The 16214-nt window shown below is 48.0% G+C and overlaps 1 protein-coding gene across 2 annotated transcripts in view; it reads left to right on the top strand.

Moving 5' to 3' along the window:
- Nucleotides 1-14164, top strand: part of CCP110 (centriolar coiled-coil protein 110) — a 40285-nt gene extending 26121 nt beyond the window's left edge. For both annotated transcript variants that reach the window (XM_075566047.1, XM_075566046.1), the window contains exons 8-14: nucleotides 2347-2463; nucleotides 5670-5771; nucleotides 6240-6356; nucleotides 7207-7286; nucleotides 9483-9545; nucleotides 9638-9706; nucleotides 12306-14164. In XM_075566047.1, the coding sequence (XP_075422162.1) occupies nucleotides 2347-2463; nucleotides 5670-5771; nucleotides 6240-6356; nucleotides 7207-7286; nucleotides 9483-9545; nucleotides 9638-9706; nucleotides 12306-12381 (624 nt within the window). In that variant the 3' untranslated portion in view covers nucleotides 12382-14164. The remainder of the gene's footprint in view (nucleotides 1-2346; nucleotides 2464-5669; nucleotides 5772-6239; nucleotides 6357-7206; nucleotides 7287-9482; nucleotides 9546-9637; nucleotides 9707-12305) is intronic.
- The last annotated feature ends 2050 nt before the right edge of the window (nucleotides 14165-16214 follow it).

The raw sequence follows: 16214 nt of genomic DNA, 5'->3' as shown, positions 1-16214 counted from the left end.
CCCAGTCTCACTCCCCCATGTCCCAGTCTCACTCCCCCATGTCCCAGTCTCACTCCCCCATGTCCCAGTCTCACTCCCCCATGTCCCAGTCTCACTCCCCCATGTCCCAGTCTCACTCCCCCATGTGCCAGTCTCACTCCCCCATGTGCCAGTCTCACTCCCCCATGTGCCAGTCTCACTCCCCCATGTGCCAGTCTCACTCCCCCATGTGCCAGTCTCACTCCCCCATGTGCCAGTCTCACTCCCCCATGTGCCAGTCTCACTCCCCCATGTGCCAGTCTCACTCCCCCATGTGCCAGTCTCACTCCCCCATGTGCCAGTCTCACTCCCCCATGTGCCAGTCTCACTCCCCCATGTGCCAGTCTCACTCCCCCATGTGCCAGTCTCACTCCCCCATGTGCCAGTCTCACTCCCCCATGTCCCAGTCTCACTCCCCCATGTCCCAGTCTCACTCCCCCATGTCCCAGTCTCACTCCCCCATGTCCCAGTCTCACTCCCCCATGTCCCAGTCTCACTCCCCCATGTCCCAGTCTCACTCCCCCATGTGCCAGTCTCACTCCCCCATGTGCCAGTCTCACTCCCCCATGTCCCAGTCTCACTCTCCCATGTCCCAGTCTCACTCTCCCATGTCCCAGTCTCACTCCCTCATGTGCCAGTCTCACTCCCCCATGTGCCAGTCTCACTCACCGCCTCTCCCCATGATACAGGAAGCAACGAGATGCTGCTGTGTACTGTAGCACAGCGCAGCACAGCGCCACCTAATGGCCAAAAGAAAAATTGCAGCTGCAGACGGCTTTTTTCCCTCTGCTCCTGGCAAAATCGCCGCTGCTTCCTGCTCCCCCCCTAAACAATCTTGCGCCCCCCAGTTTGCGCACCGCTGATTTAATGTATGTGTTGCTCCTAGTTTAACCCCTTCTGTGCTGGAAAAAGGTGTTTCCTGAAAGAGGGGTAGGTCGTTCAGTCTAAACAGAGGGGGAGAGATGTGCAGTCTTATTGGCTGTCTCTGGGTGAGAGGCTGAACAGACTATCACAGAGGGATGTGCAGACATCTTTCGAGTACTAGTTATATAGATATTGTTACATAGTTACATAGTAGATGAGGTTGAAAAAATACATACGTCCATCAAGTTCAACCTATGATAAATTCAAACGACAGATACTTTATTCTATAACCCTACTTACAGTATATTGATCCAGAGGAAGGCAAACAAAAAAACCCCAGTGAAATATCATCCAATGATATCTCATAAAGGGAAAAATAAATTCCTTCCTGACTCCAAGAATTGGTAATCAGATTACTCCCTTGCATCCTTCCCATGTTTACTTATTTGTATACCTTTTCTTTCTAAAGATGTCCAACTTTTTTTGAACAGATCTATTATATCTGCCGTCACAGTCTTCATGGGTAATGAATTCCACATTGTAACTGCCCTTACTGTAAAGAACCCTTTCTTTTTGTTGCTAGTGAAATCTCCTTTCCTCCAACCTTAAGGAATGACCCCATGTCATTTGTATTGCCCTTGGGATGAATAGTTATTTTGAAAGCTCCTTGTACTGTCCCCGACTATATTTGTATATAGTTATCCTATCCCCTCTTAGATGCCTCTTTTCTAATGTAAACCAATCTAATTTAGCTAGCCTCTCCTCATAAATCAGATTGTCCACCCCCTATACAGTATTAATTTGGTGGCTACTCTGCACTTTCTCTAGTACCATAATGTCTTTTCTAAGGAGTGGTGCTCAAAATTTTACTAGATATTCGAGGTGTGGTCTTGCTAATGCTTTGCAAAGGGGCATAATTATGTTTACTTCCCTTCCATCCATTGCCCGTTTAATGCAAGATAAGATCTTGTTTGCCTTTGCAGCTACTGCATGACATTGGGCACTATTGCCAAGCCTGCTGTCTATTGGTGTCTTTAGAAATCTGGAATGTTCATCTTGACTGTATTTCATTGTAGCCATTGGTGGAAATACCAAATATACAGCCGGTTCAAGTGCACCAGAACCCACCACCTTTTAGGGGCCCATCCTGCACACACTGGAACACTGCTCTGGCACTTATTTTAGCAGCTGGAACAACCTTCCGGCAAACCTAAAGACCCCCTTCTCTGCACACCCCCTCCCCGGGCCCTATCTGTTGTGCGGGGCCTTACTCTGTGGCAGAGGGAGCCCTCCCAGATGATCTTAAAACAGAATTTGGTCCCCACTGGAAGTCAGACCCAACTTCTGCAATCGCAGCCTGCGTGGGCTCCGTCGCTGCACCCGCTCCACAGGGGCCTAGTTCCACCACTGATTGTAGTATTCTGTTGTACTTTATAATGTTAATATTTAATGTCTTTCTTCAAGGTTTACAGTCCAGCAATGCAGAAGAAATTTAACAAAGTTACGGCTTTGGCAAAAGGCTTCCTTACACGAAGACTCATGCAGACAGACAAGCTAAAGAATCTAAAGCAAACTGTGAAAGTATGTGTGTGTTTTTGTTCCTCCCCAATGTCCCATTTTAATCCAGCCATCCAACTGGTCAACCCCAAACATTATCTCCCAATGCATGCATTTGTAATCTTGAACTTTAATATCTACTATATATTTCTGAAAGTGTCCTATGTGTCCGGGTCTGTATGTGTCTCCCTGTGTCCCTCCCTGTGTCCCTAGCGGCAATCTCATTGGACCTTGGGCCTTGGGCCAGGCCAATGAGATTGCTCCCTTGGTCCGCCCGCCCGCCCCCCTCTCATTGGCCTGAGGCGGAGTGAAGGGGACACACCACACACACACACACACACACACACACACACACACACACACACACACACCCTCCTCCTCCTCCTCCTCCTCCTCCTCTCCCCGGGTCTCCCGCTTTCCCGCGCTTTCCCCCCCCCCCCCCCCCCATCGCCGCTACAGTCAGCGGGGGAGCGGAGCGAGCGCCCGGGACACACACACACAGCACGCGGCTCTGGCTCTCCCTCACCCGGCGCTCTCCTTCCCCCCCCAAAAAAACACACACAGAGAGCACGCGGCTCTCCCCTCACACAGGCGGCTCTCTCACCCGGCGAGGCCGCTCTCATACCCGGCGCTCACCCCCCCCCCCACACACAGAGCACGCGGCACTCCCCTCGCACAGGCCGCTCTCACCCGGCGAGGCCGCTCTCTCACCCGGCGCTCACCCCCCCTCCCCCCCACTCTCACCCGGCGCTCCCCCCCTCCCCCCCACTCTCACCCGGCGCTCACCCCCCCAACTCTCACCCGGCGCTCACCCCCCCCCCACACACACACACACAGAGAGCACGCGGCTCTCCCCTCACACATGCCGCTCTCTCACCCGGCGAGGCCGCTCTCGCGGCGCCGAGTACCCAAGATGGCGGCGCCCGGGACACAGCGGGGGAGCGCCCACAACACGCTGCCTCCCGCCTCAGATCCACGTGGGACCTGCCGGATGGGTGAGTGAGCGGCCTTCACCTCCCCTCACCCCCCGTTCACCCACCCCTCACCCCCGTTCACCCTCCCCTCCCCCTCACCCCCTTTCACCTCCCCTAACTCCACTTCTCCCATTTACCTCCCCCCCTTCACCTCCCCTCCACTCCCCCCTTCACCTCCCCTCCACTCCCCCCTTCACCTCCCCACCTCCCCCCCTTCACTTCCCCTCCACCCCCCCCCCTCTTCACCTCCCTTCCACCCCCCCCTCTTCACCTCCCTTCCACCCCCCCCCCTTCACCTCCCTTCCACACACCCCTTCACCTCCCTTCCACCCCTCCCTTCCACCCCCCTCCCCTTCACCTCCCTTCCACCTCCCCTCCACCCCCCCCCCTTCACCTCCCCTCCACCCCCCCCCCTTCACCTCCCCTCCACCCCCCCCTTCACCTCCCCTCCACCCCCCCTTCACCTCCCCTCACCCCTTTCACCTCCCCTCACTCCACTTCTCCCTTCCACCCCCCATTTACCTCCCCTTCACCTCCCCTTCACCTCCCCTCCACCCCCCCTTCACCTCCCTTCCACCCCCCCCTTCACCTCCCTTCCACCCCACCTTCACCTCCCTTCCACCCCCCCTTCACCTCCCTTCCACCCCCCCCCCCATTCACCTCCCTTCCACCCCCCCATTCACGTCCCTTCCTTCCACCCCCCCATTCACCTCCCTTCCACCACCCCCCCCCTTCACCTCCCCTCCACCCCCCCCTTTGCCTCCCCTCCACCCCCCCCTTCGCCTCCCCTCCACACCCCCCCTTCGCCTCCCCCACCCCTTCCCACCGCCTCCCCTTCCCACCGCCTCCCCCCCCCTTCCCACCGCCTCCCCCCCCCTTCCCACCCCCTTCCCACCGCCTCCCCCCCCTCCTTCCCACCGCCTCCCCCCCCTCCTTCCCACCGCCTCCCCCCCTCCTTCCCACCGCCTCCCCCCCTCCTTCCCACCGCCTCCCCCCCTCCTTCCCACCGCCTCCCCCCCTCCTTCCCACCGCCTCCCCCCCCTCCTTCCCACCGCCTCCCCCCCTCCTTCCCACCGCCTCCCCCCCTCCTTCCCACCGCCTCCCCCCTCTCCTTCCCACCGCCTCCCCCCTCCTTCCCACCGCCCCCCCCTCCTTCTCACCGCCCCCCCCTCCTTCCCACCTCCTTCCCACCTCCCCCCTCCTTCCCACCACCTCCCCCTCCTTCCCACCGCCTCCCCCCCCTCCTTCCCACCGCCTCCCCCCCTCCTTCCCACCGCCTCCCCCCCTCCTTCCCACCGCCTCCCCCCCCTCCTTCCCACCGCCTCCCCCCCTCCTTCCCACCGCCTCCCCCCTCTCCTTCCCACCGCCTCCCCCCTCCTTCCCACCGCCCCCCCCTCCTTCTCACCGCCCCCCCCCTCCTTCCCACCTCCTTCCCACCTCCCCCCTCCTTCCCACCACCTCCCCCTCCTTCCCACCGCCTCCCCCCCCTCCTTCCCCCACCCTCCGCCACCCGCCGCCTCACACTCTAGCAGGACCCCCACTCACAGACAGCACTCACAACCCACGCGCCACCCGCCGCCTCACACCCTAGCAGGACCCCCACTCACAGACAGCACTCACAACCCACGCGCCACCCGCCGCCTCACACCCTAGCAGGACCCACACTCACAGACAGCACTCACAAACCACGCGCCACCCGCCGCCTCACACCCTAGCAGGACACACGCCTCACATTTTTACATCACTTATAGCACCAAAATATACATTGTACTGTGGTGTGGTTACAATAAACCATTTTTATACAACATCGTATTACATTTTCTTCCATCTTTCTTTTCAATATTATTATCCAACATTTACAACAAACAGTCACCTATTGTTCCACGATTTATAAATAATACTACCTATTACGCATTTACATCCCGGGCAACGCCGGGTCTCTCAGCTAGTATTATATAGATTTACTGCAAAGTAATGTTTTAAGGTTGGCTTTATCTTTGTCTTTGCTGGATTTGCTCTACAGATCCTCCCTAATCACGTAAGGACATCTCAGTCGTTCTATATTCAGAAGTGTGTAAAACCACTACAAATCACACATCCCCTTGTATTTTCTGCGGTTCCATGTGGAGCGCGACTTTTTTTGTTCCCTCTTTTTTTTTTTTTTTTTAAAGGCCGGTAGTTCTGCAAATGTTTGGAACAGTCTGGAATAAAATAAACATTACATCGGACCCCTTTCTGTGTATTCCCTCTGGTTAGGACACTGCAGAGTTTATGAGAACGTTCAAAACGGACGTCCCACTAAGCAGAGGAGCTGTATCGGCTCAGGATGCATCACTGCATGAACGGGTTCTCGCGCAGGTAAGCGCGTTCATTGACACAGACTACACATCATTTTGAAGCCTCCCAATCGCCCTACAACGGGGGCGGCCAGCTCCAGTCCTCGAGGGCCACCAACGGGTCAGGTTTTCAGAATATCCCTGCTCCAGCACAGGTGGCTGTCATAATGACCGAGCCACTGTTTGAGCCACCTGTGCTGAAGCAGGGATATTTCCAATACCTGGCCTGTTGGTGGCCCCAGAGGATTGCAGTTGGTCACATCCTACAAGAAAAAATCCTTACAAGATTGTGTGCATCCACTTGGTAGCCTTGGCAATAGTGTGTGTGTGTGTGTGTGTGTGTCGTATGTTCACAAAGTTGTGCAGATGTAACCATTTGTCCACAACATGTTCAGTTACTACTTGTTTTTATAGGTATCAAAGTGGACCATTTTCACATAACAAGCTGTCCTGTGCTTTTGATGTTTAAATGACTGACTTGTCTTTCCAGCTTCGAGCCGCGTTGTACGACATCCATGACATCTTCCTTGAATTGGATTCCTCCGAGCGAATGAATATCCTTCTTCATGACCGTGAATTGCGGCATGAGAAGCTGATCAGGCAAATGGTAAATGCCGCACTTCCATTGTATGTTGGATCCCTTCATCGTATTAAAGCTGCAGTTCAAGCGGCCATTTTTAATTTTATTTATTTTTTCCCGATTCAATATGTGCATCAGTACAATCTGCACACTAGTGATTAGCTAAGTTACCGATTGATCCGTACTCCTGTAATCGATCGCCGAATCGGGGGTTATTTAATTCACTGTTAGGCCTGCACAAGTGTACCCAGGATGCAAAGTTTAGTGTGGAAGATCATGTGACCAGGCAGTTACTAGATACAATTGTTGCACTGCTAGAGAGAGGGCAGGGCTCAAGAGCCAGAGCCTGTCTCAGAAGGGGAAGGGGATGTGACTTTGTAAATGGTTTTGCTGCTGAATATTAATGATGAATTGCATTGTTTCAGCATCCAATGACCTTTTACAGAATATTCCATTATACTAATGAAATGTGACTCAATCATTTGAGGGGTGTCAAAGGTGCAGTCCACCCCCTGCAGCCCCTCCATTGATGGGTCTTTGGAGTTGAAACTAACGCGGTTTCAGCTTCTGGAGACACGGTTTCCCAAGATGAACCGTAGCTCCGGTTCTTTTAAATGGCTAAATCCCCCTCGTCACACAGGCCAATAGAAGCAGCGACAGATGACGTCGTGCTTCCTATTGGCCCACGTAATGCGTGAGATTTGAAACCCTCTACCTTTTACAGGCAAGTATCTCTGGGAGCGGGGGATCCCCAAAGCTATAATAAACGCAGTGAGAAATCGAATGGGGGGGGGGGGGGGCTGGTACTGATCCTTTAATGATCACAACAACCTCATGAAGACTTCTTTTTTACTTACGCGGCGCATTCGTATTGTAGGAAAAGATGAAAGGCCCTCGGGACAGAGTGACCCTCTCATCTGCAACCAAGAAGTCTTTAGACCGGAAAAAGCTCACAAGGTCGGTGGCATTGAGCGCTCTGATGCGTTTCTAACATATATTCTTTATTTCCTTTAAGCTGTGGCAAAATGCTGTAATAAAGTATACATTATTATCATTACATGAAGTCTGTTTTGCATTTTGGCAAACGTAAAGTACATTTCAGCAGTGACTGGGCTGTGTAATCTAAAGCGGGGGCGCAAACTTTTTTCCCTGCACCCCCCTGACGGCTGTCCCCTCACTCCCGCGCCCCCCTCAACCCCAACTTACCCGCGCTCCGGCGTAATGACGTCACGTTGCCATAGCAACGTGACGTCACATGACCTCGCAGCGTCATTTTGACGCCGCGTTGCCATGGCACCGCAGGGAGGAAGCCGCCGGAGCCACGGTAAGTTAAGTTTACAGAGGCCCTGCAGCTCCCCCGGCACTTAATTTAAGTGCCTTCGGGAAGCGCGCGGGGCCTCGGTAAACCCCGCGCCCCCCGTCGGCAGTGTCGCGCCCCCCCTGGGGGTCGTGCCCCACAGTTTGCGCACCGCTGATCTAAAGGAACAGTGCACGTTAGAGTAATTAGGGGACTCTTGTTAGTTCGTGCAATTTTCACAGCACTCCAATAACGATCTGCTGTCCCAAATGATCAATTCCCGATTCTGCAGGCCACAGACTTGTTTATTACTGTAGTAGTCGAGGTGTATATTTACTGATCCTGGGCTTCTAGCTTTCACACAAAGGTTTGAGGTCACAGCATTTGTAATGCCGACCAACAGTTTTACATGGGGAGCATGAACAGCTTGGGAAGGTCTTTGGGCATAAAGCAGAATGTTCAGACGAGGGCGGCTCAACTACAGTCCTCGGCCCCCCCCAACAGGTCAGGTTTTCAGAATATCCCAGCCTTAGCACAGGTGGCTCAATCAGAGCCTCTGAGCCACCTGTGCTGAAGCTGGGACTGATTGAGCAACCTGTGTTAAAGCAAGGATATCTAGAAAACCTGACCTGTTGGGGTGGGGGGGCTTGAAGACTGGAGTTAAAGCTGCAGTTCAGTCTTTTTTTTTTATTTTTTATTTTTTTTACTTCATTAGTTTCATGTGGGCAATCTCTAATTACCTAAAGAACTGTATAGCTGCCGGTCAATTCGTACTCCATGTATTGATCGGCAAAGTTTGGCGACATCTTTAAATATGGGGAATGTAAATCGTTGCTATAGGAACAAGCATGCTTGTTAAAATAGAATACAAGAAAATTGGTCTTTCAAAGTTGTTTTTTTTTTTAAAAACAGAAAACGCTAAAAGTATTTTTTCTTACTACAGAACTGATTTATTAAAAAAAAAAACACACATGCAGGATATTGCCTGAACTGCAGCTTTAAGCTCCCCTGCCCGAGGGCCCTCGCTCTGCAGCTTTAAGCTCCCCTGCCCGAGGGCCCTCACTCTGCTGCTTTAAGCGCCCCTGCCCGAGGGCCCTCGCTCTGCTGCTTTAAGCTCCCCTGCCCGAGGGCCCTCACTCTGCAGCTTTAAGCTCCCCTGCCCGAGGGCCCTCACTCTGCTGCTTTTTTTTACAGAACATTCAGTGGCGCTCACAACTAATACTTTAGTGTTCTGTTCAAAACACCTTGACATTTAAACGGGGCACACTGACCCTTTAGAAATTCGTTTTTTCAGGTTTATATACAATTGTTGGAGACCATATTTTATTCTTCATGATGCATTGGATAATAATGCTGTTGGAGTACAGACGTTTGTATGATTTGTGAAAAAATGTTGTCAACGGAGTCTTTGAACGAGCAATCCAAGCGGGCTGTTTAAATTATTATTATTTTTTACATCGGTTTGACGCAGGGGATCTCTGGAGTCCCTTCATTTCATCTCCGGGGACCCCCTGCACACAGAGGTACCTCTGTATGGGGTGCCGGTATCTCGGCCGAGTTTAAAGCTCCAGCGTCACGTGGGCCAATAGGAAGCGGCACCGGATGACGTCATGGCTTCCAGCGGGGCGCGGGAGCTTCAAAACGCTGCCATTACATGAACCCCAGCTAGCGAGTCGAAGCATCCACCGCCACCCCCTGCAGAGGTAAGCATCTCTGGAAGCAGGGGGTCCCCGAAATGAATGAGGGTCGTCTCCGGAAACCCCCTGCTTCAGACCTATGTGGGGGAAAAAAGTCTGCTTGGATTGCCGCTTTAACATTTTGAAGCAGTATTTGAATGTATATTTCCATGTTATTAGGGGAGTAGAGATTGGAATGTCTAATAAAAGACTTCAACTGCGACCAAGAACCTCGGAAACCAGGTAAGTGAAAATAATTCTTATAATGGGGGAGCAGTTGCTGGGCTGTTCTAGCCATTTTCTTTTTAATGACCCTTTAATTTTGCTTTGTACAGAATACTGCAGCCAAATCAAGGACAAAATGGGGAAAATGCACATATCAATAAGCTACTCTGCAGACAAGGGTAAGAGTCTGGATTACCGTCAAACTTCAACTAGATCCTATAATCCAAGAGCACAGTGATGCAATAGAAAACAATATATACCCTGGTGTCCTGGGAAGCCGCTGAACAATGAGTGTCTTGTTTTGCAAACCCATCATGGGACCCAGTGGCGTAACTAAACATGTGCAAGCCCCCGGTCCAAAAAAATTGCAGGGCCCCTTTATGTTGTTCTCTCGCTCTCTGTCTCTCTCTTTGCGCTCGCTCTTGCACGCGCTCTCTCTCTTGCTCTCTCTCTCTCTCTGCTCGCTCTCTCTCTCTCTCTCTCTCTCTTTGCTCGCTCTCTCTCTCTCTCTGCTCGCTCTCTCTCTCTCTGCTCGCTCTCTCTCTTTGCTCGCTCTCTTTGCTCTCTCTCTCTTTGCTCTCTCTCTTTGCTCTCTCTCTTTGCTCTCTCTCCTCGCGCGTGCTCTCTTTGCTAGGACCCGTCCTTTGAACTAGGCCCCGCCCCACCTATGGAGGCTCTGCCCTTCTGCCTCAGCCCTTCCTACTGCATCTCAGGGCCCCGCCCCCTGACCCAGGCCCCACCCACCTGCAGTTGAAGGGATTTCCCTCTGTGCTTTCTTCCTGTATCTCAGGCTGCCGCTTAGCGCGCTCATGTTTTAGAGCGGTGATGTCACCAACTTTCCAAGCATGAGCGCTTGGCTGTCCTGCATATTTATTTCAAGCTCCACCGGGGGGGGGGGGGCGTTGATTGCTGAACGTCATTTGACCTTCAGTCTTAGGCCCTGCAATGTGCCGCGGACAGGGGGGAGAGCGGGCCCCCCCAAGAGTGCGGGCTGACCGGGCTATAGCTATGCCCCTGATGGGGCCTCTTTCTACTTGGTGATTCCATTTTTCCCTGTGCTCTCACCCACAATGATGTGATGTGCGACTGAATGTGGTTTGCATGGAATTGCATTACACCTTCATAATTAACACTGACCCTTTAAATTAAATATTTAAAAAATGGTTATTTGAAATGGCGATGAATGTTCCTTTTTACCAAACAAATGCCATACATAGTTACATATAGTTACAAAGTAGATATGGTTGAAAAAAGACATGCCCACCAAGTTCAACCTATGCTAAATTGATACGACCGATACTTTATCCTATATTTGCATTTACAGTATTGTGATCCAGAGGAAAGCAAACAAAAAACCCCAGTGACACATTATCCAATGATATCTCATAAGGGGAAACATAAATTCCTTCCTGACTCCATATAATGTAAATCAGATTACTCCCCGGATCAACATCCTTCCCATTCTAAAATACCAACTGGGTTCCTAGCACTCAAAGAATACAAAAATAAATATCTGTCTCTTGAGTGATCACATAGCACAAAATACACTGATAAATGTAAAAAAGAAGCCGTGTAATATAGAAATACTAAACAACAAGCGGGGAAGGGGATACGAGGGGAAGAAAAAAAAACAAGTGAAATCAGAACAAAGAGGGCAATGTTTCGGGGGGTGAATCTCTTCTGGCCTGTTCTCAAAGAGCAGTTGGGTCTATGGTACTTCCCTTGACAACCTTTTAATTAAAAACCTCCCTCAAGTATAAATATACAAGGCTGTGATCCCAATAGGATTGATATCGTACTAGAAAGACAGACCTGTGTGATAGTCAAACAGGAACCCAGACTGAAGGCAACAAGTTACAAAGCTAGAATTACAAACTCAGAACTAAGGTTGGCAAAGTAAGGCAAAGCCCAGAAGAGCCCTAAGGGCATTGATTTAACCAGCAAAGACCCAACTCAGAAATAAGCTAAGCAAAGCCCAGAGTAATTATTTCTGAGGTATATATGCTGAAAAAACTAGGCATCCAAATAAATCCAGGGACACCCTAAGGGGTTAACGTTATGTGTACAGGTCCAAGAAAGTCAGGCAGTGTAACTACGAGCAAATAAGGGTGAGTCAGGCAGTGGAACTCCGAATAGATCAGGAAAAAAGGCGTCTTTTTCTATGTGATCACTCAAGATAAAAATATATATTTTTAGGCATACCCATATTTCTTTTTGTATTCTTTGAGTGCTACTGTAGGAACCCAGTTGGTATTTTAGAATTGTTCGTTTGGAGGGTTTAGGGTCCCTCCCTTGTTCCCGCTGTACCACTTGTTACACCGAGTTCTAATTTGGTTCTCTGTAGGGTGCTGTCTATTCTCTCTACTTTCAACAGCCTTCCCATGTTTACTTATTTGGTATATCCCTGTATACCTTTCTAAAAAGATGTCCAACTTTTAAAAAAAGATATCTACTGTATCTGCCATCACAGTCTCCATGGGTAATGAATTCCACAGCCCTTTCTGTAAAAAGAACCCTTTCCTTTTATTCCTTGTGAAATCTCCTTTCCTTCAGGGATGACCTGTGTTTGTACTGCCCTTGGGATGAATAGTTCTTTTGAAAGATCCTTGTATTGACCCTCTATATTTGTATATATTTATCATATCGCCTCTGAGGGGGATACAATGTTTTCCTTTTCATATGCCTTTATATTTTTGGTGATTTGCATTACTGCTCAAACAAATTCGCCACCTCGTTGCTGGATTTGCGTGCCATATTATATTTTCTTTTACATTCCAGGAGTATTGACAAGAAGAACCCAAAGAAAGAAGCCAAATGCTGTGACAATCTGAGAAGGCAGCATTCTCTAGCATAAGAGCCGCGGGACCAATGTTTGCTTTTGTATAGATATCCATTTCATTTGGATATGAGCACATTGCATAGTACCATTTCTGCATGCGATTATTGCATCATACAGCAGTTCAAAAACCTACTTCTCTTACTTTTTTTTTTGGTATGCAAGAAAACGCCTAAACACAGGCTTGGTATCTTCACAGAATGCTACCTGTTTATACATTCTTAATATAGTATGCTAAGAGTAGTCGTGATGAGGAAAACCAAATGGTATGTAGCATGCAAGCTGAATAGCAATGTCTGTGTGTTGCTAAAAAGCACTTCTGATAATGCAGTGCTGGATTGTGACTGTATTTTGAAAGATACAGTATTTTCTCTCCAAACATTGTGAGGGATAAGGCATTGCAATTTGGATTCCAGCAGAAGGATAAAACACACAAACATTGGAATATTGCCATCTGTCCGGAAATGACACTGTTATACCTGTGTGTCACTAAAGTAAACATGGAAGAGGTTTCTTATGTACGGCATGTGAGTAACTCCTGTGACAGTTGTTGCAAAATACCAGTTTAGGGGGTAATTTTACTTCTGCCGGAGCAGCTGTTTCAATAGGAAAATCCCCTTTGAGATGAACGGGGATTCTTGGCAGGCAGCCGCTTTTAAGCACCAAATTTTGCCAAGTTTTCCGATTATTGCTTTGCTCCTGAGAACTTCAGTTAACTGAACTTTTGTTTTGTTTCTGGTAGGTGTATGTGAGGAGCTATGTGATGTTACATCAACAATGACGCATTCGTTTTCCTGCTGAATGTAAAACCGAGGCAAATAGTCCTAGAATAGAAATTTGCCTAAAATATCTGTTATATGCCTCGCTCCATAGAAATATCCATTCGCTTTCAACCTAGATAGAATAAACAGCTCACAAAACAAGTTGATGGAATACTGGTACAGTACTTTCAAACTTCGGTGACTAAGGATCTTGTTCGGGATTTTTTTTTTTTTAAATTCCACAATGAATTGTATATTTTTAAATAGATCTGTTTACTAGTAGGACAACAGCTAGACTCGGATTATGTGCTATACATGATAACACTTGTTTCATCTTTGCAGTTAATACATACAATATAATACAAACGCATTACCATCCCTCTTTTTGTATTGGAACATGTTCCGGATTCTTTATCCTTAAAACATGTTGTACAGTAGTTATTGAACTCCATCAACAATGCAGCACTGATAGTGAGTTACAGGACGAGTTGAAGTTTTCAGGGCTAAACGTCTTGGCTGCAAAATAGGATATTCGTACTTTTGGTCCCATTTGTAGATGCAAGCTAGTTCGTGTTTTGATTCCTTTATAATCTTTAAATATTCCCGTGCCTGTGTTTCCATTCATCATCCCAGTTCATACTGTGCATAGGATAGGAAGGTGTCATGCGTTCCACAGCTAGTGTGAAAAGTAAGCGTTCAATAGCAGAGTAGAATAATCATATTGGCAAAAAAAACAAACAACTATATCTATCTATCTATCTATCTATCTATCTATCTATCTATCTAGATCTATATCTATCTATCTAGATCTATATCTATCTATCTGGATCTATATCTATCTATCTGGATCTATATCTATCTATCTGGATCTATATCTATCTATCTGGATCTATATCTAACTATGTGGATCTATATCTCTATCTATCTCTATCTATCTCATTACTCAGCTTTTCATGCCAGTCACTCTCCTACAATAAAGGAAATGTCTTGCTGCTAAGGCAGAGTAACAATAATTCCCCCCCCCCCCCCCCCTCCTATTTCCTGTCCATCTAATAGAAAACTGAGGGGGGGGGGAATCAAAACGTGATTGTGTTTTGGGGGTGCAAAAAAAAAAAAAGATTTCCAGGCAGCAAAAAGGTTCAAATGTTTGTTTCAAAGAAAAGACAAGCTGATCAGAATGCGCTTTCACCGCACGCCAGAACTGCAATGATATTTATTGAAATAAACGCCTGTTGGAAATATTTGTCAGACAACACAAAGATTGTACACAGTGCACCAGTTTTCACATTCCCCATTTCACACACTGTTGAATTTTAGCTTTGTTTATACAATACTTTGGCCCATATTTATACATACAATGTGCTAAGCTGTGTATAGCACCTTTTCGTACTGTAAGGCAAGTGTATAGGGCTTGGCACTGCTTACTAAATATAGCCCTACATCTGATATCTTCAATTTAACTATAGGATTTACTGTTGCTCACAAATTTAATGGGGTACTTCTATTTGGCAAAATAGCTGTAGCATAGACCAGGAGTACTCCACTCCAGTCCTCAAGCCCCTCCCCAACAGGCCAGGTTTTCAGAATATTCCTGCTTCAGCACAGGTGGCTCACTCAGAGGCTCAGTCTTTGACTGAGCCACCTGTGCTGAAGCAGGGATATTCTGACAACCTGACCTGTTGGGAGGGCCTAGAGGACTGGAGTTGAGCACCCCCATCATAGACCATTTTGCATGCTTAATTACGCCTAATAACGTTTTTAGGAGCATCGTATGAGAGCAGGAAATAGCTGCATGTTAAAGCTCGAGGATGAGTTGTAGCTGCCAAATCAGAACACGTCTAGGTTAATAGTTTAACTTTTTTGCAATGCTGTCTATTGTGAATGTGCCTACAACATGGTAATGAGAAAAGTATATGTTCGACTTGTACGCAACTTTTCAGACTTTTGTATTGTATTACAGCATATTTTATTTTATTTGCGTTTATAAATATTTTCACAGGGTCTTTACACCCAAAAGTACATAGACACAAATGTAACATTCATGGCCTTTTTCTCAAGTGCCAGATTTTCTTCCCCCCTCTATGTACATTGTATTTATTTATACATATTTGTGTGGAAATGATCTTGTATTTATTTTTGTACTTTCTTTTTGTACGTTGTTTTTGTTATTATTTGCTTGTTTTTATTACGTTTAATAAACTTATTTGCCTAAAACGTGTTTATTTCCTGTTTCTATAGATTTTGCATTGGTTACACATGAGAATTAAAAACAATCGGCAACTGCAATAAATTCTAAACCAGCTGCCCATCTCGCGATGGCTTTTAGCAAATACAATGTTTCCAACTTGGCTCCAGGGCATCGTAAGATTGTAATTCAGTTCTGTTTGTATAGAGGTGGCACCTCCCAAAAGTAGACACATACTGTATCAATAATGAGCATCATTACACTCTTCCATGGGCTAAAATATCATCTTTTTAAAGATTGGATTGTCACGGTAGACCAGGTATTTTAACACATTTTATATTTAAGGGATCGTCACAAGGCAGTGAAATAAATTGAAGTTTATTTGGATAAGGCGTCAGAAACACACACAAATACAAAATCCAGAGAATATGCACACTTACTGGGGTCTGGGGGTTGAGATCTAGCCCTTTCCTAGTTGCAGGGCGCCTGCTTCAGCAAAAAGTGTTAGCCTGTCTGTTCCGGTTGGTTCCAGCCTGCTGGCTGGGCTTCTCCATGATTCTGTGTTGGTGTGAATAGGTCTTTTCACCCAGAAGCACCCTTGAGAAGCCCGCCAGCAACTACTTGTCTTCTTCAAATCTCCAACAGAAAAGAGTTATATGCTACACTGCTCTCCCTTTATATAGGGCTTGCTGCCTATCTAATACATAGAGGGGACTGGCAGCCAATTAGAGCATGGATTGTGGTTGTGCATTCAATGATAGGAGGGAAAAATACAAAACTTGCCAATGGAAATCGTGCCTATGTGTTTGACATCCAGCAAACATTTTCCTGGCCAGCTCCATACCCCCTGTGTTCATGGCTCCTCTGGGTCTAAGTGAAACAAAGGGTTTTTACTCCAGATATCC

This window comes from Ascaphus truei, chromosome 11 (assembly GCF_040206685.1).
Source record: "Ascaphus truei isolate aAscTru1 chromosome 11, aAscTru1.hap1, whole genome shotgun sequence".
In the NCBI taxonomy this organism is placed as follows: Eukaryota; Metazoa; Chordata; class Amphibia; order Anura; family Ascaphidae; genus Ascaphus; species Ascaphus truei.
This window is presented reverse-complemented; position numbering and strand designations above follow the sequence as displayed.